General features: G+C 41.5%; 1 protein-coding gene across 1 annotated transcript in view; it reads left to right on the top strand.

Moving 5' to 3' along the window:
* The first annotated feature begins 2,323 nt into the window (after positions 1 to 2,323).
* fam20ca (FAM20C golgi associated secretory pathway kinase a) overlaps positions 2,324 to 22,547 on the top strand; it is a 37,647-nt gene continuing 17,423 nt past the window's right edge. The window contains exons 1-3 of the mRNA XM_067570501.1: positions 2,324 to 3,736; positions 4,346 to 4,530; positions 8,208 to 8,286. Of these exons, the coding sequence (XP_067426602.1) occupies positions 3,177 to 3,736; positions 4,346 to 4,530; positions 8,208 to 8,286 (824 nt within the window). The 5' untranslated portion in view covers positions 2,324 to 3,176. The remainder of the gene's footprint in view (positions 3,737 to 4,345; positions 4,531 to 8,207; positions 8,287 to 22,547) is intronic.

Genomic DNA, 22,547 nt, shown 5'->3' with positions numbered 1-22,547 from the left:
ACCATTTGCAAAAATAGGTCAAAGTAAAGCCTTTCTTTCACGATGCATTTTATTTAACATCAGAAAAATATAGAATTCTAGTAAAAAGTTCTAGACAGTGGGGAAAATCACCGGTTTTGAGAGCAGACAACTGAAATAGCTTCTAGCAAACAATTGCAAAAATGCTTCATCGGCGGATGTAGAGTAGGTCTGCACTCACTGGCAATGCACATTGCCAAAAGCAACTGTATCATGCTTACTGGCTCAGGCTTCTCCTACAATAAAATGTACAAAATCTCATATATGTGGTTAACCCTTCATTTCTCTTTGAGCTGAAGCAAATTATATAATTCATGTAGAGCGACATGTGGAATACTTTTTTAGTATCAGTGGATTCTAACATGTCTGCGCGTGCCAATTTGTTTTGTTTGGAGCATGAGATGAATTGGGACATCAGGCTCGCCTTTGGGAGAACAATTTGTTTGCTTGTTAGCTTTAAGATCCTGTTTTATTTAGATGCACAAATCTGGCAGTGGCATGAACTCAGTGCCTCTGGGAGGAGGGGCAGAAGCCAAGTGAAGCTCTTCCAATTGAGTCTGCTTGCACAGTACACACACACAAGCCAAAGGAATATGTATAATTTGTTCATTTTATTACTTTGTGTAATTCTACTGAGATGAAGACATTTCAGCCATATGTGCATTGTGTTTTTTTTGCTTCCCATTTAACATTGTGTATGATGTGACAAAATTATTAAATTGATTTTCTGAGTGTGTTTTTTTTTTTTTTTTTTTTTGAAGGCCTGCATTTGGCAGCCTGAGGGAACTCCATGGCACTTAAAATGTTATTCATTTAATCCTGTGAAGTCTCTGAGAAATCTAATCCAGCCCAGCTGTAAGTGCAGGCTGCAGTAATTGCTGCGAGTGTTTTGTCCCCCTGCAGTTTAAATAAAAGGTGTGTTTCATTTTATCAGTGAATAAGAGAAATAGCCTCTGAGAAGGCAGGTACAGTAGGTGTGTTTTGACTGCAGAACGTACATAGAAGAGGATTAATGTTTGATAAATAACCTGATATGAGAGCCTTTGATTCAAATTAAATTCATCAAGTTTTGAAAGTAGTAAATATCTTAAGAAATGTGGCAAAGGACAGCAGAGTTTGGAGCCATTCACTCACTCACACTCACAGATGTATGGAGTATGTACAGTGAGTGCCACATTATAAATCAAAGTCATATAGATACATTTAAATTTCTGTAATGTAAAAGTCACTGTAGTGCCAAACCCACTGACAGTTAACAGGCATGTACTGTATGTTTTATGTTCACAATCTTCATGGCTGTCATCAAACCATCAAACTAAAACCGCAGACAGACAGTCAAAGCAAACAAGCACAGACATGTCTGTACTATAAATGGCCGGTGAACAAACTGAAGCATCTATGGAAAGCAAAAGACCCAAATGTTTTTCTCAGCAGTTGGTGGAGACCAAACCAGAGCCGCAGTAGAAGATAACTAAATGTTTGACTTAAGTTCAGGTGGCCAGAAACAACTCCAGCTCCATATTATTTTGCTGGATGTAAAACAAGGATATGGATAAAATGTACATATTTGGAATGTGTCTTTCTACCAACTAGCAGTCAAACCTTTAGAGTTGACTAATTCTCAGCAAGTGTGTTCATTTGGTAGACACTTTTGAATTTTTATGTATGTTTTGATGTATTGTGCTACATATTTTATGTAGAAAAGATTAGATGATTAATCTATTAGTTGATCCACAGAGAATTAATCAACAATGATCATGATCTGTTGTATGCACTATAAATTGAATACATAAGGATTTGGACAAAATAGCACAATACTTGATGACCTCCTCTTAGGCTCTTCGAAACAGTGAAGGGCGATTTTTAACAAATTATCAATTAATAAATAGATTATTCAACAATCAAAGCACACCACATAACATAAAAATCACTACTTTAAAACAAGTTCTCTGTGGCCTGCCCTGTTTGAGAGTCACAGATGGGAACTTTTGTGTCTGATACTAATAAAACTGTGTCTCTCTGTACTGGAGAATAACTGTCATCTGTTACTCCCAATGAATTTTAAGGATTTTCATTTTGCTGGTGACCCCTTGGCTCGTCCTCAAGGACGCATCAGGGGCCCTCCGAGCCCACTCCGAAAACCAGCGGCTTATTGTGCACCTTTAAAGAATGGCGCACAGTATACATTACCTACCTTGTCCTTCAGATAATCTATTATATGGGCAACATAGTGTTTCGGGTTGTGCCAACGCCCTCTGGCTGCGCACAGGGGACTTGCAGCCTCAGCTCTTCCTCACTGAAGCTCGCCTTTCATGTCACTCCAGTGGTACTTGTATGTACAGACGCAGCCAATCTCTTCCTCATGACGCCACCGAGGCTGGGCTCAGAGGGCTTCGATCATAATATTTAACACACCCACCCTGGATGAACACTTGGAAGGAAGACAAGGCAGTGTTAAGAGGACAAATGACAACCGGGATCCCTGCACCTGCCAGCCAGTCTCGGATTTGACTTCAACGAGGCTCGCAGAAAAGCAGCAGCTCCTGTCAAGAAGCGGGACAGCATCCAAGCATCTTGCAGCGGATCACCTGTTATTTTCATGGAATTTTGCTTTTTTACCCCCCTTTTTGATTATTCATGTATCCTAAATATTAGGAAGGCTGTGTTTTTGTGGACTATATCAATCTCTCGTCACTTTTATCCGCCCAAGAGGACAGTTATGACACATTTGACATCTCAACTCCGTGCTGGCAGCATTACAAAGAAGGAAGAATATCTGTGCTTTTAACAGGACTCCCCTCCTTCCTGTTACCTCTTAACGATTTATGTAGTGGTCCGTCCTCCTGACACTGTATCCTATTCAACAACGCAATGAATGAAGAGCACTTTTTGAGTCGCTGCCAGTGAAGTGTCCAGTGCTCACAATGCATCGGTCTGTCCATCTGTCTGGGAATGAAGAATTGGGACTTTTGTAAAAATTAAAAAGAAAGACTGAGCACATCATGGAGTTATTAACATAGGCTCACACGCATTATGTGTGCAATGATCATAGGAAATCTTAACGTCGCTGCTTTGTCATCGCATAACACTGTTGGACATCAATGTCAGTGCAGTAAGGTGCGCTGCGCTTAAAGCTTCCTCTGTGTAAAGAAAAAAACATGATAAAGATGATATTGTTTCGTAAATTCAGAGTGTTGATACTCATGGTGTTTTTGGTAGCGTGCACCATGCACATCATGATAGACTTGTTACCAAAACTGGAGAAGAGGGCGGCGGGAGCGGACAGCGGGGACGGCGGCTGCCAGTGCGCTCACCACCCGGGCGGTGAGTCGCAGGGCTGGGGGAAGCAGCGCGCCAGGTCGGCGGCTGAAGCGGGCTGGCCTAACAAGCACACGCTGAGAATCCTGCAGGATTTCAGCAACGAGCCGAGCTCCAACCTGACATCACATTCCCTGGAAAAGATCACAGCGGCCGGGGACAGAGCGGAGTCCTTCAGGCGGATGAGACCTTCAGCGGGGAAGGCGGAGGACCACAAGCCGCTCATCGGAGACGCGAGCGGGGGTCGGACCGTCCCTGCCCACGGTGTCTCCCGACTGGCTGCTCTGTTTGAGCATCACCTATACAAGACTGACCTTCCTTCTCTCACGGACGCTGACACTTTATTTAACGTCAACACTGACATCAGGTTTTATCCCAGAGCAACAGGGAACCAAGGATGGTAAGCTGATGGGAAGGGAATCTGTTAAACTTAAAGGGTTACAAGTGGGACCATGAACAGTTAGACTGCTTTAAATATACAGTATTTGACTGGTGATGCAAGGATGAGGGGATGCACATAAGTGACAAAAAGTTGGTGATACTAGGCTACATGTTTGCTCCTTTCTATCTATCTATCTATCTATCTATCTATCTATCTATCTATCTAATAGCAGACAGGTCCTTACATCCACTTCCTCTGTGCCTCTATAGCAATGTCCAGTCATCTCTCTGCTGCATCCATGTCTCATTATGCCATCTTCTTCCCTCTTATGTGTTTGGGCAGGGAACTTCTGATTCATCACCCTGCTAGATTTTTTTACTATTCTTGGATCTTCAGTCAGTGAAGCTGCATTACAGTAACCATGTATTCGTAATATTAACAAATCTATTAAGTGTTTTGTGCCAATTCCTTCAGCATCAATTAGTCTGATACAGCTGAGTTATATTAGGAGAGGTTCATACCCTGCAACAACTAGGAATCTATTACACAGCCAAAAAATAATTTTAACAGAAATCTGCTTGCACCACAACTTCTTGTTAAATGTCCTCTCCTCTCCTTGCTTTTCAGGCACAACGAGGAGGGGAACGAAGAGGAGGAAGAGTTCTCTCCGACGGCAGAGGTGACAGCAGAGTCTTATCCCAACTGGTTACGTTTCCACATCGGGATCAATCGCTACGAGCTGTACTCCAGACACAATCCTGTGCTGGACGCCTTACTGAAGGACTTGGTCACACAGAGGATCACCAGCGTGGGTGAGTCTGTCAGGGAGAGCTGTGATACTAAGGTGTGAGAGTGAAGTGTAGAGATTGGTGGTATATACTGCAAGGCTGAGTTGAAGTAATGTGCCAATATTGATAATTTCTCTTCTATTAATTGGCCGTTTGTGTTGTTCAGCACCAACATGATGTTCATTCATTACTGTGGTAACAACAGTCTGTTTTGTTTCATATTTATTCACATAAGGCTTTTCCCCTGACAAAAAAAAAAACATTCTGGGTGCATTTTAGTGTGTCAACCTCAGACAGCCAAATTGGTTCAACCCTATAGTGTGAGGTTTGTGGCAAGTGACTTGTCTGAATGTACAATAAATCAAAAAATGGGTGTTCTTCTATGTACAATATGACTGTGCATGCATGTGTGTGAGAGAGGCCAAAAGAGAAGCCACAATCATACACATCTGGCCCTTTATCTGCAATTCTGCTTGAGTGTGCAAGTTCATAAGCCTGTGTTCAGCTGGCTTTTCTCTTGGGTGCTTGATATAGATCCTAACAATCTATGTTTATTAAATAGTGTGTGTATGTCGATGTGTGAGAGAGCATGTGGTATGTGTGTTTGGGCCGGCATGTCGGTTAATTAAGTGGTACAGCTGCAAAATGACTTTATCAATAGTGGTATATTGTGAAGGTTTTTGTTTCTGTGAAACTGTGATTTCATTGAACATTCAGAAAGTTTTTTATATTTAAAGTCCCAATGCAGCACTTCCATTTCATCTGTGCAATCATAACCTTTGAAAGAGAACATGCACTGTGTTCTCACAAAAGGTAAAGTAAAGACGGAGAACGAAGTTTATGGTAGAAAAGAAAGACCTGAAAAACCTAGCCACCTAACATCACCAGAGAAACTTAAAGGCGAGAAAAATGGAAAAAGAATGTCTATAGTCTGAATGTCTAAACATCGCTTTCATTCCTACATGAGATACATTGCTTTTACCAGATGATTAATATGTGCAAATTCTTTGCAAAAGTATGTGAGTTTTGTTTGGAGCTACAGTTAGAGCGAGACAGTATATATGAGATAGACATTACACTACATTGTAGCTGCTGCTTTGAGAAATTCCTCACTAAAAAAGGTAATAAAAGTGAAAAAATGTTATGATCCAAATGTGCAATGAAACTTAACCGGTCATAATATTGATGCAATCTTGGCTAAATCTCCTTTGTGAAAGAGATAGTGTCTCAGTGTGGGAAAAAAAAAGGGAGACAAAGAATTAATAATCGTGACCACAAACTAAATAAAATAGTTAGGATTAGCATTTTAGTCTAGTGTTCTCCTCCACTGATGCATGTTGGATATCTTATCTGTGTTTTTGTGCATCAGTGATTATAAAAAGACTCAGTATATTTCTTTCTGAAGCATTTTCCACTGTCTCATTGTTGTTTATCCCTCCATCACCCCCAGACTGCCCATAATCATTCATGCCACACATCTCTAACTGTACTTTAGTAGCTTGTGCATGTTCTGTTCTGTATCTACTCTGTTTATAAAGTATAAACCATCAATCTGTGCCCAGACACGATAAAAATAGTCTGTCTGCAGAACAGAAACTGCAGTGCAGGCTTTCTGTGTGCCTGGAAGCATGCAGCTTTTGTGCCCCCTAATTGGCGCACACACTTAGCACTTATCTGTCTCACTAAAATTACAAAACACAGACATTAGAAAGTTCCCCTCTTCAGCATTTTCTCCATAGTATTACTTCCGTCGCTAGCCGCCTCTCTCCCCTTTTCTGTGTCTCTCTTTCGGGGCAGGCTGTGGCCTTTTGTTCAGTCTACAGTGGGACGCATAAATCATACTCACAGTATCGTGAAGTGGCACAGGTGAGAGCAGGATGGATTTATCATCACAGTGTGGAAGGAGGATCTGATGGTGGCGGGTGAGGCCTGGACCTTTCTGAAAGACCAGAGAATGTGAAGGTGTAGAAAAGAAGACGGGGACATAAGATTAATTTGTGGCATCCTGGTGAAACAGAGCAAGAGACAGATCAACAGAAGCACATACATTCGCTTGCTGATACAAAGACAGATGGCCTTTAGGAGAATCAAAAGAATGTCTTGTTGAAGTTTACTGTTGTGTGAGTCGTGTTTGATTGCATGTCAGCACAGACACAATCCACAGAAACAATCAGCCGAGCTTTGCTGGGCTTTTTCGCAGGGGGATTAGCTTTTGTACTTTTCGATTAGAAACAAAATTTTATAAACGACCGGCATAGAGCAGTGAATTGAGGTCGCTTCCTCAAAGATTGTGGCTTATGGGCTCAAGGTCACAGCATTAAAACATAGTTCAGTCATTTGCAATCTCTCAGAGGTTTTAGGCATGCTGTATAGCTGTACCAAGTTTAAAGATTACTCAGGGGCACTATCCACTTGACCTGGCTTCAGCAAATCTGGTACATGTGTAGGCCTAATGCTCTCAGTGTATTCTTTGGCTTTGATTTCACTCAGTGTCCATCCTCTGTGGTGAAGAAAAGGCACTGGCCCAAGGCTATGTAGGTTGCACTTCATATACTGTGTATATATAATCCAAAAGTGTTTGAAAATGAGCCGAAATAAATGAGGAGACTTGCAAGTGAGTAAGACAAACTGAGACAGAGAGAGCATAACAGAGAAAATAAAGAGATGGCATATATAAACAAAAAAGAGGAAAAAGCAGAGAAACACACTGAGAGAGCTCAGACAGAAAAAGAGTCAATAAACATAAAAGACAGATCTGTGCAGGGGGTAGTGCGCAACCAGCTACTCAGCCAGCAAGCCAGTCAGTAAGTGGGTCCACTACAGGGGGCTTATGTTGATATTGGGGTTAGGCAGAAGCACGGTGTTGTGTAATATGCTCAAGTTAATGCTCTGTAATAAATGGGCAAATCCCCCGAAAGCCTGTCCATTATGACAGAAACACAAGGCATTTAGACAGAGCTGGCGGTCCCTTTGTTTGAGACGGATGCAGGCAGAGAGCTCACAGAGAGTCTCCATCAGCCTCTGGGAGACATCGTGACTGATAGTGAGAGACACATGTGCCCTGGCTCCTCTTCCCGAGTACACAAGGTCGGTTTGTGGGAGTGAGAGGGGAAGTGGTCTTTATGTAGACTGTGCACATATACATACATGGATGCGATCAGTTCATTGGTGATTTGATCCAAGAAAGTAATATTACTCAGAACTTATATATAATAATAATAATAATAATAATAATAATAATATAAGATTTCTACATCTAAAACAAAATGTATAAAGTAATTCACAGCTGAATTGTAGTTTCAGTGGATGTTATGTGCTAAAACACTTCACTCACTCATCTTTCTCAAAGCACAGTCACTCTGTCCACTTCCCATTTCCATGTTCAGCTCTCCGTCAAAGCAGAACTAGTCGCAGTTATGAGCAGATGCTTTTTCATGCCACTTCTTGCTTTCATTGACAGCCCAGCTCCTAACTGCCACAATTGCACTTTGATTGTACAGTGTCTGGTAAATTGGTCAGCAGATGGGATAGCTCTATTATGCATTCACGCAAAATTGTGTTTTCCAAATTGGCAAATAATGAAACAGCTGTGCAAACGTGTAAGCGCATTTGTGTGTTTATGGTAATGTGTGTGTGTGATGTGTGTTCATGCTTCACGCAGTTAAGATGGTGACCTATCATCTCACTTGTTTTTCTCCCAGCCATGAAATCAGGAGGCACCCAGCTGAAGTTGATCATGACTTTCCAGAACTATGGACAAGCGCTGTTCAAGCCCATGAAGTAAGTGGCACCGGATCTGACTGCACGATAACACAGTTAGACTACATTTACATTTTAGTCTACACCACAGTGTCTGGGTATTTCAGATAATACCATTATTGGAGTACCCTTGTTAATAGGGTTTTTTTTAGCTTTAAACACATTCCTCAGATTTCGGCAAATCTGCATTCGCCCCCTAAAATAACTAACATCAAAAATCTGTTTGATACACTTGGTTTGATGCGCCCACTTGTAATGCATACAGTATGTTTCAAGGGGGCTACAGGAAATCTCATCTGAATTAGTGCCAAGCACTGCCACTGCATCTCTCGGTGCGTTCCGATACACAGCTCTCCCCTCTATGTGATCTTTTTCTGATGCGGAATCATCTGTCTGCTTTTTAATTAACATCAACAGGCTTATGTGTTAATTAAAATGAGCATTGAGCCATCGTGAAGATGTCTTTGGGGAGGCATATAGACTGGCAAAGGCGCATTGCACATGAAAAAGAAATACCCACCCTCTCAGCTGTCTGAGTTTTGCCCGACGAATTCCCATGCCAACACGGATAAACAGCGTCCAGGCCAACTGGGCTGCAATCAAAAGTAATTGCTCAGGAGCGCGGTTTGATTGCTATGAAATGCAGAGGTTTTTTCTATGAGAGCCTCAGTGGAGAGCATTAGATTCTGGGAGAGAGAAAGAGGAGACAAGGTAGAGACAGAGAGAGAGGATGTTTGTGTGTTTGCATTTCTATACATGCAGGACTGGTGAGTGATTCTTGAGAAGTGTCAGGTGTTGATGGCCTGAAGAGGTATAGTTTGTAATGATTTTTTTCTTACCATACCAGTCAAAACACATCAGTGGGAGTATAAGGAGTTCAAGCCTGTGAGTTTTTACATCAGCTTGAAAATGAATGATGAAGTGTTGCAGCTGAATATCTTCTCACTGTCAGGGCTTGATTTATGGAGAGGCTGCAAAGTTTATTCAAAGTTTATTCACCTAGCGTTTGGTGCATATCCCTTATTCAGCTGCAGTTTACCTGCGTGCAGTGGCATTTTATTCCTTAATATATACACAAAAAGCAGAAGCAGGGGCAATTCAGAGTTGCACATGATTGACAAAGTCATTTTTCTGTGTCCTAACTCGGCATTTCCTTTCAAGGTCAATCAGTGGCTGAATTTTGACTGTTAGAACACGCAAACCTTCCAAGCCAACAACAGCACCCAGCAGGCGCAGTTGTCATAGTTATATCTAACAAGAAGTGAGATAACCCTGTGTTTGTGTGTGTAAATTTGAATTGATATTAGACTGGACTAGACATTCAGGAGCTGTTTCAGGCAATTGGACAATATGTGTGCATGATGGCTTGATAGGTCAAAGAAGGAGGAGAGTGCGCAGTGTTTGGCTGGTGTTCATTGCAGCCTGTGGTTTCATTAATGGTAAAGTCATGCATCATCAACAGTCATGCAATGTCTTGTTCTAGACATGTAGGCTATATGCAGTTTTGTCAAATACAGCAATACTGATAATGAGTCCCTTGGGAATAAGTATGTGTCGTGTGAAATATCTGCTTGACAAAGTAAGTACAAACCATTAAAAATACATTTGTAAATTCTCTTATATTGGTAGCTGTTCTGAATTTTACTTTCATACATACTGCATATCTGCAATCCCTGAACTTTTCAGTGACTGTGCACAATTTCAATAGTAGACAAGTATGTCCATTGCCACATTTTCCAATTTACCTTCAGATGATTAAAAGATTAAAGTCTCAGGTTCAGAGTTATGAGAATCTGTAGGGTATGTGCTCAGAGTTTCTCTTTAAAACTTAAATAATGGTGTAAACCTATCAGAGATTGTATAATATGTAACATTGCCCAGTAAACTTGAAAATGTAGAAGTAAAATTCTGATTTCTTAGAGCAGATATAATTAAAGCAGTCTTTCTCAGTTATTGTCAGAAACCATTTTGACAGTAATTGTACATCAGTTTCTGAATTATACGCTACAGATTCCCGCAGCTCTTTATTTAGCCTGTCATATTTTATTGAAACTCCTTCCTTTGACTGTCACAATCATCTGTCTCGGTGTTTACAGACACTATACAAAAGTCCTCAGAGCGGAAATACAAAAATATCAGAGAAACAATGTAGAAAAATAACCTTTGTTCTACTTTTGTTGAAGCACATCATGAAGTTTTGCTGTTTCTATCATGGCATTTGATGTGTCCCACTTTTATTTTAGGAACTGTGGTGCATTCTGGGTACAGTAGTTCAGAGCATTGCTGTGTTGTATTGTTTTTCTTCACCTGTCCCATTGTGCAGCATCAAGTGGTGCTTCAAAGAGGCTTTGATGTTTCAGGCCTCCTTTGAGCCGAATGCAAATCCGTACACTGGCATGGGCCAGGAGACTGCACAAACTGACAGCTTGCCAGACACCTCCACACTATGTTTTCTCTGTGCAGCTCTGGGAAAGAAAAGTTTTGAGCTTGGTTTCATCTGTCTGACTAACTCTGTGATTGTGTTTGGTGCGCACCCACAACAAGGTAGAAAATGCGTGTTTAGTTTTTCAAACTGCAATTTGGTTAAGTGCTTTAGATCACAATGGCATGTTTCCCCCCACAAAGAATATCTCAGTGTTTGTGATCCATTCCCTTTAAAAAATCTGACAACCAAACATGCAAATGTGGTTCCTCAGTTGTTTGTTTGTTTGTTTGTTGTTATTGCAAATTATTTTTGGGGTGTCCATCTAGGTATGCAAAACTATAATAGGTATCTACACTAATCATCATGTCATGACTACCTGAGAGTGAAAAATAGAGAAATCTCACAGTGAAGTGGGAGAATCTAAATTACTATGAAATAGATTCAATTTGAACTAAAGACAGGAATATCACATGGCTTTGAGATAGGAAGGATTGAAGAGAAAGTAGGGGGCTCAAAATGTGGCATGAGAAAAGAGAGAACACTGATATTGGAAGACTGATGATAGTCCAGAGGGCAGGAGAGCAGTTAGCGCTGCCAACCTGTCAAGGAACTGGGTCTTCCAGCTGGAGCCAGGTTACAGGCCGAGTGGAGAACCTTCATGCCAGGCCTCCATGTCTGTCTGGCTCATGTCCCCAGTGCCCATCCTACCCACTCCCTGCCAAGATCCTGGTTGTGGTGTGTACACAGAACCATAATGTTCATGTCATGCTAATTGGATTTGTCAGATGGCGGATTGAGAGAATGGGGGAGGAGGTGCAAGTCTCAGATATGCAAAGAAAGAATTCATTTCTCCATCACACTCTGTTGACAAGACGGTTTCCAACCCCCTTGCTTTGATTTTGTTGATAGCCTCATGGTTCACAATGGTTTATACATTGCAAGAATAGCAAGAATGACTTTGATCGTCCCTGTTTGTTGTGCACATGCTCCAGTCCTGCCGTGAGCTGTTATATCAGCACACAAGGTTCATTACAAGTAAACACGTCTGCTAGAACATATATATAGGGCACGCATTCCCATCCTTTAGCAATCGTGCCATGTTTATTCACCGTGGGGGAATCAGGATATGTCCTCCATTTGTATCTCATCTGCATGAACCCGATCAGTTTTGACAAGCCTGGGCTCCTAGCGCTAGTAAAGCCAGTGGGGTTGGCCATGCAGCCTGCAATACCCAAGAGGCCGCTTTGTTTTTATCATCTACAGGCTGTTTCATAACTGCAAGTCCATTGGAAGGCTCATCGTATCTACCGTGCCCCCGTTGGGTTTTGACTGACATTCTCCATGGATCCTCTCTCAGTAGTGTTGAATTCTATTAGGACTAAAACCATCTAATGTCCTCTGGAGAAACCCTCTTCCTGCTCTGGTTATTGATCTGATCATGAAAGATTGATGATTTTATTATTGATTTACATGCATTTACGTAAAGTGCAGGAGGAAACTGTTTACATCATTCGTAAAGTGTCTTTGATGGATTGTGGTTTTTATGTTGAGTTTTACACCAGAGACATTACACCTACAAATATCTAATCTATACAAGATCTGGCATTTAATCTTCTTCAACCATAGAGACTATTATGATCATAACTGTAAAGACTCATGACTCAAATAACAAGCATCTGTGGACCAAATGACAATAAAAGCTGGTCCACAGATTGAGTTGTCCCCATGTTTCACACAAGCTCTCTGTCAGTGACAACCATGAATAGAAACCCCATGAAATCAAAAGAGTAGAAGGATAATGGCCTCACATTGTGTAGGAAAGCTGAATCGCATTGAGCTTCAGATGATCCAAACAACTCCCACTGTTAACAACCTGAACGTCTCATTTCATGGATAAATGCAGTATGATTACATACACATGGATGCACAAACACACATAAACAAGCTGTAAATTAACCACTATAAGCATGTAAATATATGCATTTGTGACGTACACATTGCACAGACGCACACACAATCCCCTCCTGAATTCGTCACCATGGCTTAACTGATGTCTTTTTCACGATCAGGCCTGGAAGAGAAAAGATGTTGTTGAGATATGATTATTTTTATTTTATTATTTTTTATTATTCTTTGGTTATTTGTTAAACAGTGTTTCCCCAAAGAGCTCCCATGACAGCCATAAGAATGCCGCTGGCTCTCATAAGTTGGACACACTTTTGAGAGGTGCCGTCTGAGCTCATCTTAGGATGTGTGTGTGTGTGTGTGTACAGACACAGATGAAGCATGTTACTACAGACAGCTGTTCGCACAGCTGCGGTGCACACATACTCATATACTGTACATATACACACACAAGTTGCAAAGAAAAGGACGCTGTGGGGGTTATGAAGTTCGAGCATCCTCTATCACCCACGGCTGGTGCTGGAATATCTGCGAGCAGCGGGCCAAGCCGCAGCTGTAGCCGCTCAGTCAGAGCTGTGGTATATTACACAGAAGGTGATGACTGCAAGCCCACACTCTGCCTGCACACCCAATAGAAAACTAGCTCATTCAACTCCAGACACCATTTAACACTTCCCTAATGATTTCTGCTGTGACGAGTCAAAAAGCCTTGAAGCGCATGAATAGACTTAAAATGTGATGAAATGTCAAATCTTACTTATAATAAAAAGCTTCAGCTGAGTTGTCACATCTATCTTTTCATATGCTGATAGGTTATGTAAACTTTGGCTGCACGACTTTGTAGCTTCATCAGCCTTTCTGGTTGAACGGTGTTTGGCAGAGGAACTCAGGTTTTCAGCAGCCCCTGCTGTGCTGTCCTGGCATCAGAGAGGTCTTCCAGTCGACCCATTGAGTCCACTCATGTCAGACAGACACACACAGGAAGAATCACCTGCCAGTGGAGAGGGCTGCTCAGGATGCCAAGCAATTTGTCTGAACTGGCTGAAATCAATGACAATTTGTAGAGATCAGGTGTGGTATGTTCATAAGTGGGCAGAGATAGAAAAGGGAATGAATTTAAATTGAAGTGTTTGTGTGTGTGTGTGTGTGTACATCTAGTATACATGTTCTTTTAAATGCCTGTTCATGTCATAAGTGTTTTTTGATTTTCTTTTTGTGTTTTCACCTCAGTGTCCATGTCTCTGTTTGTCTATGCTTTTGTTTGACTTGCATATATTTGTGTGTGGGGTAACAAAAAACACAAAGAAGAATATAAAAAGAATGTAATCTCAGATGCATGAAGCAGTTAAAAAGAAATCTGACTCCTGTGTGTTTTTTAATAGTTGTAGACAGAGAAACAGTAAAACATTGCCTCACAGTGTTTTGCAACATTTCACCACAAAACCAACAGACTGTTTGAGTGCACTGACATCCATGTTGGAGTTACACATGACTTTTTACCTCTTTGTTTTGCAGTTTATGCAACTACTTTGCAATGTTCTTGCATGCAATGAGTGCGCAGTTAGTGCTTTTTAAAAAGGTAATAAAATAAAATTATTCACCTCATTATTTTGGTTTACACAGTAAGCTGTGACTAGCTTTTGCATCTGGTAATGTAAATCACTTCACAACCTGCTGTTTATTTTATATCAGACATGATCAATTAAGGCTAAATCGTTGATCTTGCTAATTGATGGTAGAGCAGCCTAGTAGTTCATCCATATTGGATGATTTCTCACCTCCCAATTTGAATCCATCCAATCTTCACTGCCAGTGCAGGAAGTAGTGTGCCCTTCATGTAGAGAGGCAGATGTTTGTGGGGGTTGGGGTGGTGGATGTGCATGTGGCATATCAGACTTTCATGCAGGAGACTGATGGGATTCATGTTGTAACGACAGTCTTTCCCTAATCTTAACCTTACCTAACAGACTGATATCATATGCCTCTATCTCACACACATAGAGTGAAAGTGTTCTGGTGTCAGGCATTCACAACATCTGTTTCTCATGCAGCTTTATACTTGCAGCCAGGCAGCCGAAGAGGGCCAGGCCCAGCGGCTCTTCTTTAGGCTCCCGGTACTATTGACTCCCTCTGCAGGTCTTTAAGATTCATTTGGTTTTTAAGCTGCTCTCATGTGGCTGAGGATTTCTCATCTTACACAGCCTCCATGCTCCTCTTTCACCCTCTCCTGACCTCTCTCCTCCTTCTCCTTTATTCATTCTAAGAGTTTTGTAGTCTAACTTTAACTGTCTCAGCGTGGCTTTCTACCATCATTTATTCTCTTGATTTATATTTTTCCTATTGTGGGCATCCATGGAAACAAACCAACCATGAAATTCTCAATCTCACAGCTTCACACTGCAATGTTGGTAAGCAGTGGTGGAAAGTAACTAAGTACATTTACTCAAGTACTGTACTTAAGTGCAATTTTGACGTACTTGTACTTTGAGTATTTCCATTTGATGCTACTTTATACTTCACTCCACTACATTTCAGAAGGAAATATTGTACTTTCTACTCCACTACATTTATTTGACAGCTTTAGTTACTTTTCAGGTGAAGATTTGACACAATGGATAATATAACAAGCTTTTAAAATACAACACATTGTTAAAGATGAATCTAGTAGTTTCTAACTTTTTTGGCTTTTGATGTGTTACAAAAAGCAGAATGTAGCTGGGGTCATATTTCAGATGTCTGAGTTGTTAACAGCTCCACCACATAGTGATTTTTCCCTCTAAACTTCTCACATGGTTTCATTTCAATAAAAGTTCATATGATCCAATATTTCACCAAAAATCAAAGATTAGAGGGAAAATTCTCCCAAGACTGAAAACAGATTTGTGTATCAGAACTTTGTTTTTCCTTCTTTCCTCTCCCATTAATCATCTCAGTCCCCTTGGATCTGGTGACCCTTTTACTGCAATACTTTAACTACATTTTGCTGCTAATACATATGTTCTTTTACTTAAGTAGGATTTTTTATGCAGCACTTTTACTTGTAATGGAGTATTTTTACATTGTTGTATTGGTACTTTTACTGAAGTAAAGGATCTGAGTAATTCTTCCACCACTGTTGTTTAGCAAATGATCTGTGTTGTTTGCGTGTGTTTGAACTTGAAGTGTTTATAGCTGGGTAACCATGCATGCACATGCGCATGTGTTTATGTGTGTGTGTGTGTGTGTCCAGTGTAGTCAGTGTGTGGGCGCTGTGATGTGTTGACCTTATATAGGCTGTGAGATGAGCCAGTTAATTAGTGCAATGCTTTAATAGTCATGTAACCAGCTGCATTCCGTGGTTTGTCACATCTGCCTGGTTATCAGTGTACACACACACACATACTATTTGAGTAAATACCACTAGCTTACTAAAGTCTTAATAAAGTCTACCATAGAATTTCAGTGTGTAATGTTTTAATTAAAGAGTCAATCATTTATCTGTTCTTAATATCTAATTATTTCTTGTCATCAAAATGTGTGTGTGGGTGCAGCCACACATTTGGCAATCAGTTATTTTATTTGATTCATATCTGTCATAATTACCACTGACTCATTTCTTTTCCATTTGTTGGGTGTGCTCAAAAGAAGAAGTTCGATCTTTTCATGTCCCTTGCTGTTTCTCTGTCTCTCTCTTGTCTGGTTCGTCTACGTTTCAGTTCGGTGTCTATTCTTGATTCGAGAGGTCGGCGGTGTAGCATCTGGCACTGAACGTGCCTGCATGTCATCTCAAATCTCAAATAACTTTTTCTCTTTTTTTGACAGGCGCACTCACACAAACTCCCGACACAGACACTGAAAAACATAGAGGACTGTCTTATTTTAGACTCCCAAGCCTTAAACTCCCCTCCTACCCTCCCCACTCTTCACATAAAGACATCTCTCATGAATGTTTTACTAGGTCAACTGCTGAGGAAGTGGCGTTTTTCATCGCCATCCCTCCCCCTACTAACTCTTTCTGTCTGTCGCCTCTCTCTGTCTCCACCTTCTGTCCATTCTCCTTTTTGGACTTGTTTGTTTGATTCGCCGAGGCGGTACTAATCCTTGGCTTGTCCCTCGCCTCCGTTCAGAGCCTCTCTGGTCTGTATTTTTAGATTCTCTGCATTTTCTCTCTCTGTCTAACAAGTGTTTATGCACTGACAGTGTAATATGGCAGAGCCGTGAGTAGCCTAATCGTAATGTGATTACAGGCCAACTGAGTTGCTGGAGATGATACTATGAACCGCCAACATGCTAGGATTTTTTCAAAACTGGTCTCATTTCCATAGCTTTTGCCATCATTCTTATCAATTACAACATTTCACTAACTTAAAAACTACAATATATGTAAATATACTGGTGTGAGTTTGTGTTAATATTTGGAAATGAGGATTCTTTTGTAACTTCATGATGAAGACATGCTGGGTCACCAGCTTGCATCAGATGTATGCGCCTTGTGTGTGGGTTTGGCTTTGTCAAAACACATTTCCTTCCGTCTTTCTCAGACACACATACAGTACAATAGGCTGAAAGCATGATCATATATAGTGTGTGTGTGGGATGTGTCTGTGCTTTTGTTTTAGTGTCCGTGCCTGTGGGTGTGGACCAGAGCGTGTGTGCTCCTCTGTGTTACACCACATCCAAGTGAATCATATTTTTGCAATTGTGCATGCTTGTTGTGGTTTCTGACCCTGTCTTTGTCACTGCTTTGCATGGTTATGTTGTTCAGGCTATCATATCATTATAGACTAAAATACATAGATGGGGGAATTCCTAAGCTTCCCGCTAGGAATGTCGCTCTGTCTGGAATGCTGAAAATTCATTTTCCTCCAGGAGATGAATTCTAGACATCCCAAATGAGCCTTTTTTTTGTGAGGAAAGAGGGCCAAACCTTGACTTTTGTAAGGGATGTTTTATGTACTTTCACCAGGAGTATCTGCTGAAATTACACAAAATATCCTATGTTGGTTATCTTAAATGAGCACTCAGGAACATTGCATTTAATTGAGGGGATTTTTCAATGGCTAATTGTCACGTAAGTGCTTTGGTGAATCCACTATCTGTGATTAAGACCTTGAATTTTAGCAATTTATCATGACAAGTTAGACAACAACTGGCTGTGCAATGTAAAATCTTGCTGATGGCCCTCATGTTTTTTAATTTCCCATCTTTCTTTGAAGGTGCAGTGAGATAATTGTTTTGGCTCAGACAGATAAAGGGGATGATTCTTTTTTCTTCTTTTACGACACTGAAAATGACAGAGTACACATGCTTCATTCAATAGGACCACACGCACTGCACCACCCCTTACAACTGAGCTCAGTCATTACATAACGACCTTTCCCAGGTAGATCTATCACAGTCCACCTGAATGTCTCGTCGAGCTGAATGAATGAAACATCAGTTCTTCGATAGCGGGAAAGAGAGAGAGCATTGTGGCTCTGTAACTTGGGCCTTTTGTGATCGCATGCACAGAGGTTAATACAGCCATTGTGGGCCAGGCCCGTGCTTGTCTAAGCCTGTCCCATGCAAGGTGGCAATTAGGCTGTGTGTGACTCCCCTCTTCCCCTGACAGAGGCCAGGAGAGAGGAGAAGAATGCATTCATTGTCTACCAATTAAACCAGAGGAGGGTTTTCCCTGGCTTTACTCATTGTCAGGGCAGGATGTGGGAGGGGGCGGTGGTGGCCAGGTCTGGTATCACCGGACCAGGGAGGCCGGAACCTGATCCAGGGGCTTGCCTGTTTCACCCCTCCCCTCTCATGCACTGTCCTCTTTGCAGCTCTGGGCAGCAGTGATGCAAACAGAGGAGCCTCTGTGCTGGAGGTGCAGGGAGACTCTCAGGCAGCGTTGCTGCTGCTGGGAAGGTCACTCACAAAAGGAGCGCGAGTGGAAACTCTGAGATACGAAAAAGCACAGATTGATATGTGGGTTTGTACATGTTTTACCTTTATGATTGTTTAACTAGCACAGAACCACCCTTGCTCCACGACACAGTAACATTATTAGATGTGGACAGATGTGTGTTTCCACAGACAGGAGCAGACTGGCCATCTCAAGTAACAACAGACTTCCAAGTCTGTCCATCAACCTGTGGGCAGGTGGTGAGTCTGGCAACATGAGTATGAATAGATAATTAATGTCACATTCTTATTATCCTGCATTGTGGTCAGGCAGCTACATCCAAATATTTGAGGTGGCCTTTCCGTTGAGCCAGCTTCACTCGGTGGCTGATTATAGAATGTTTATTACAAAGTCAAATGTTTTCAAGACAGTCTACAGCCATGCAAGCAGCTCTGTGAGGTTGTACTGAGGCGTAGAATGGCTTTGAGCAAAAAGTAGGTACGTTGTCTGGGAACCATGTGCATTTGTACAAAATTTTATGCTAATCTGTCTTGAAGATGTTCAGGTATTTAACTGGATAAATGACAACTTTGACCTGCTGTTGTGGATAGATTAAGAGTTGGGAGATCACCAAAGTCTGTAGGATTTATCCTCTGGGAACCATTAAAGGTTCAGTGTGTAGAATTTGGTGGCATCTAGCAGAACGGACTTGGCAGAAATGGAATATAATATTCAAAAGTATATTATAATTAGTGTATAATCACCTGAAAATAAGAATCATTGTGTTTTCGTTACCTTAGAATGAGCCATTTATATCTACATAGGGAGCAGGTCCTCTTCTACAGAGCCTGCCATGTTGCACCGCCATGTTTCTACTGTAGCCCTGAACAGACAAACCACAACCACAAACACTGGCTCTGGAGAGGACCTTTCATGTTTTTCGTGAGTCTCATCGCCACCGGAAGTGCTCCTACACACTTAGAAGGGGTGGGGGAGGGGGAGGAGTATTCAGATGGTTGCAATCTGCAACCTCACCACTAGATGCCACTAAATCCTAAACACTGGTCCTTTAATGTGTATATAATTTCATGGCAATCCATGAAAAAAAAAGATATTTCAGTCTGGACCAAAGTGGTGGACTGAGTGACTGACAACCCTAGAGCCATGCCGGTAGTGTGGCTAAAAATAACATCACAGATTTGTAATGCAACACAGTGCAACAGCTGTACAATAAATATTACTTTTTTGGAGCTAGTATCACAACCTTACTGTCATTTTTGAGGCTGTTTTTTGTAGTGTGGTGTCAATGCATTACATTATATTGTAAGATATTCATGTTTTTGTGCCTCCCTACTGGACAACCAAATGCAACAACAGCACATCATCATTACAGGATGATGCATTGGGACGCAGTCTGCAGTGACATTAAAGGTCACATTACAAAATGCAGCCGTCACAAGATGATGCATGGACGGTGCCTTGTGATATGCTGTATGACCAGTAATAGTGCAGAGAAGAGAAAGAGAAGTCTTGCCTTTTTACATTTGAACCAGTGCTTTAGTCCCTTGCCTTGCATTGTGAGCGCCTCTTGCAATAGAAAGTGTTTGGAGTGACACCTTAAATAGAGGGAAATTTGTCAGAAATGTACATATTTCTGGTTCTAGTATGAAGGCATCCTCAGTCCCCTCCTTAGTCCTCTCACATACAACTGAATTCTATTTATCCTCAAGCACACTGGACTCGTTCCATCCCACTTAGCCTCTTACACAAGAATAAATGCAAGCCATGGAACTGTTTTTCCAGTGGTTTCACCACTTCCTCCTTCACCACCGACACCCACTCATGACCACAATGATATCTGTCAACCACTACTTAGCCTCTGATAGATGGTTTCTATTTAGGAAACGGCATTTGACCGCAAACCACCAAGCACAACAAGACTGTTGACAGTTCTAAATAGAAAAGTTCAGCTGTGGGAGAAGCAGAGCACAAACACCCATGCCTCCATTTGGGGGCCTTGTCCGCAAAATAGCTTTCTGGAAAGACTTTTGATTGCTTTCTCCGTCGAGGTATCGAAGTTTTGAGTTTTATGTAGTTAGCTTTCACCCAGTGGTGTGCAATCCATTTTGGGATGGTGAAGAAAAGCAGCGTTGAAAATAACTGACAGGCAGCTAAAATTGAGCTGTTCCCTCTTTGAGCTGAATGTGGTGATGGATTAACTGCAGGAGCTTGTAACTTTAAGCTTTGAACAGAACAGGTTGTGGTGACTACCCCAAAGCTTCTCAGGTAATTAATAAACGCATTCATTAGGGAACCATAGAAAAAGACAGCATTATGAATCATACTCTATTCTGTCATCAGTCATAGGCTGCTGGAATATGGCATTTTAACAAGCCTCACGTTGGACTAATTGGGGAAAAATTGTACCAAGTCTTTCAAGCCGTTCTGGCCTGTTATAGATTAAAGTCTTTAGAGATAGTCAAAAATAAACGATCGCCAAGTTCCTCTCTGGATCTGCCGCTGTGTGCATTGCATGTGTGTGGCCATGTGTGTGTGTGCGCACATTTGCATCTGACAGTCTTTATCTGCTTTTGTGGTGTATCCAGGTTGAGTTTTAAGTAAACACAGATGGGAAGGGAAGGACTGGCTAGCTGCCACAGTGTCCTTCAGGAAAAGGAAATCAGAAGAAGGAGGAAAGAGGGATGGCGAAAGTGCCGGAGATGTGTTTGTGGTTTTACATGGCTGGCTGGTTTTAGCAAGGGCACCTTAGGGTTTAAGGGTCATCCAGACTGGATACAGTCTGAGGATGGGCAGAAAGAGATGGGAAGATAATTTCAGGAAAGGGAAAGATTTCTCCAGCTGCAGCACGGGATATTTCTATCAAACAGTGTATGTGTGTGTGTTTGCATGTGGAAGAGAGAGAGTGTGTGCACAGTCTTATCTTTGGGTCATGATAATAGGATTGTTTTGGATGAGATACCTCAAGATATTCACCCCCACAGATGGGCATAGATAATGGACGTCCAAACTGCTTACTCACAATCCAATTAACTCATTTTGGCTCAAACCATAGAGACACACTCCCTCCATGTCCTATCTGAGAGTAAGTGTGTGTGTGTGTGTGTGTGTGTGTGTGTGTGTGTGTGTGTGTGTGTGTTGGGGCAGGGGGTCTGGAAAATTAATGCTTCCGAGGATTTAACATAATTTGCTCTAATTAGTGTTTGCTGTTCAGCAACTACTTAGTGAAAATCAAATAAATTCTTAATGGTCTGTACCCTGGGCTAGTTTAAAGGATGGACCTGTATCCAAAGCCTCTCAGCAAAGATTCTCAGTTAAAAAAAAGAGATTATTTATATGGTTTTGGCAGGTATTTCAGTCTTCTTCTATTCCTCAGCACTCACACTGGCCAAGTCATCTGCCAGTTTCCACTCGGGGAATCTGCTTTGAATTGATTCCCAAGAAGAGAACATGATTTCAGCCATGATTGCATTTTCGCCCGGGTCAGAGATTTCGTGTAGCCTTTTACAACCTCAGATTTATTTTATGACTAAGAGAAAATGTGCAGCAGTCCTACAAACTTAGAATTGCTGCAGCTTTGAAGAGCTTTCCAACACAATGGTATGTAAGCGGTCACTCTAAGGCTGTGGCAGCATCCACCCTTTTATTTACTCGTCATGTTTCGGATGTTGGTCAAAAGCATGGAAAGTAAACAAAAAAGAGAGCAATTTGAGGCAATAAAAGGATTCAGAATGAGATGAGATACCCTAAAGTGTAGCTTTTTTCAGTATCTTTCCCTCAATCCTCCTTAGTCTGTGACTTTTTGCTATCCCTGCTCTTTCTGCAGTTTACTGACACGCTTAGACAGGGATTTTGTCCCCCTCCTCTCATCAGCTTCAGCTTACACACCAGGTCTTGTTACTCAGCCCCTATGAGATGAAGACTCGTGGTAATGCCCATTGATTTTATGTGTGGGCAGAAACTAAAACTTGCACACCAACCCAGTATCATGTCAAAGCGTGTAAAACACCCACCGGTCCACCGTGTCAGTGTCACATTTTGCCTCGCCTAGGCGTGAAAAGTATATATGTACCTTAA

The sequence above is a fragment of the Thunnus thynnus genome, chromosome 17 (assembly GCF_963924715.1).
Source record: "Thunnus thynnus chromosome 17, fThuThy2.1, whole genome shotgun sequence".
In the NCBI taxonomy this organism is placed as follows: domain Eukaryota; kingdom Metazoa; phylum Chordata; class Actinopteri; order Scombriformes; family Scombridae; genus Thunnus; species Thunnus thynnus.
The sequence above is the reverse complement of the archived record's forward strand: the minus strand, read 5'-3'. Positions and strand labels throughout refer to the sequence as shown.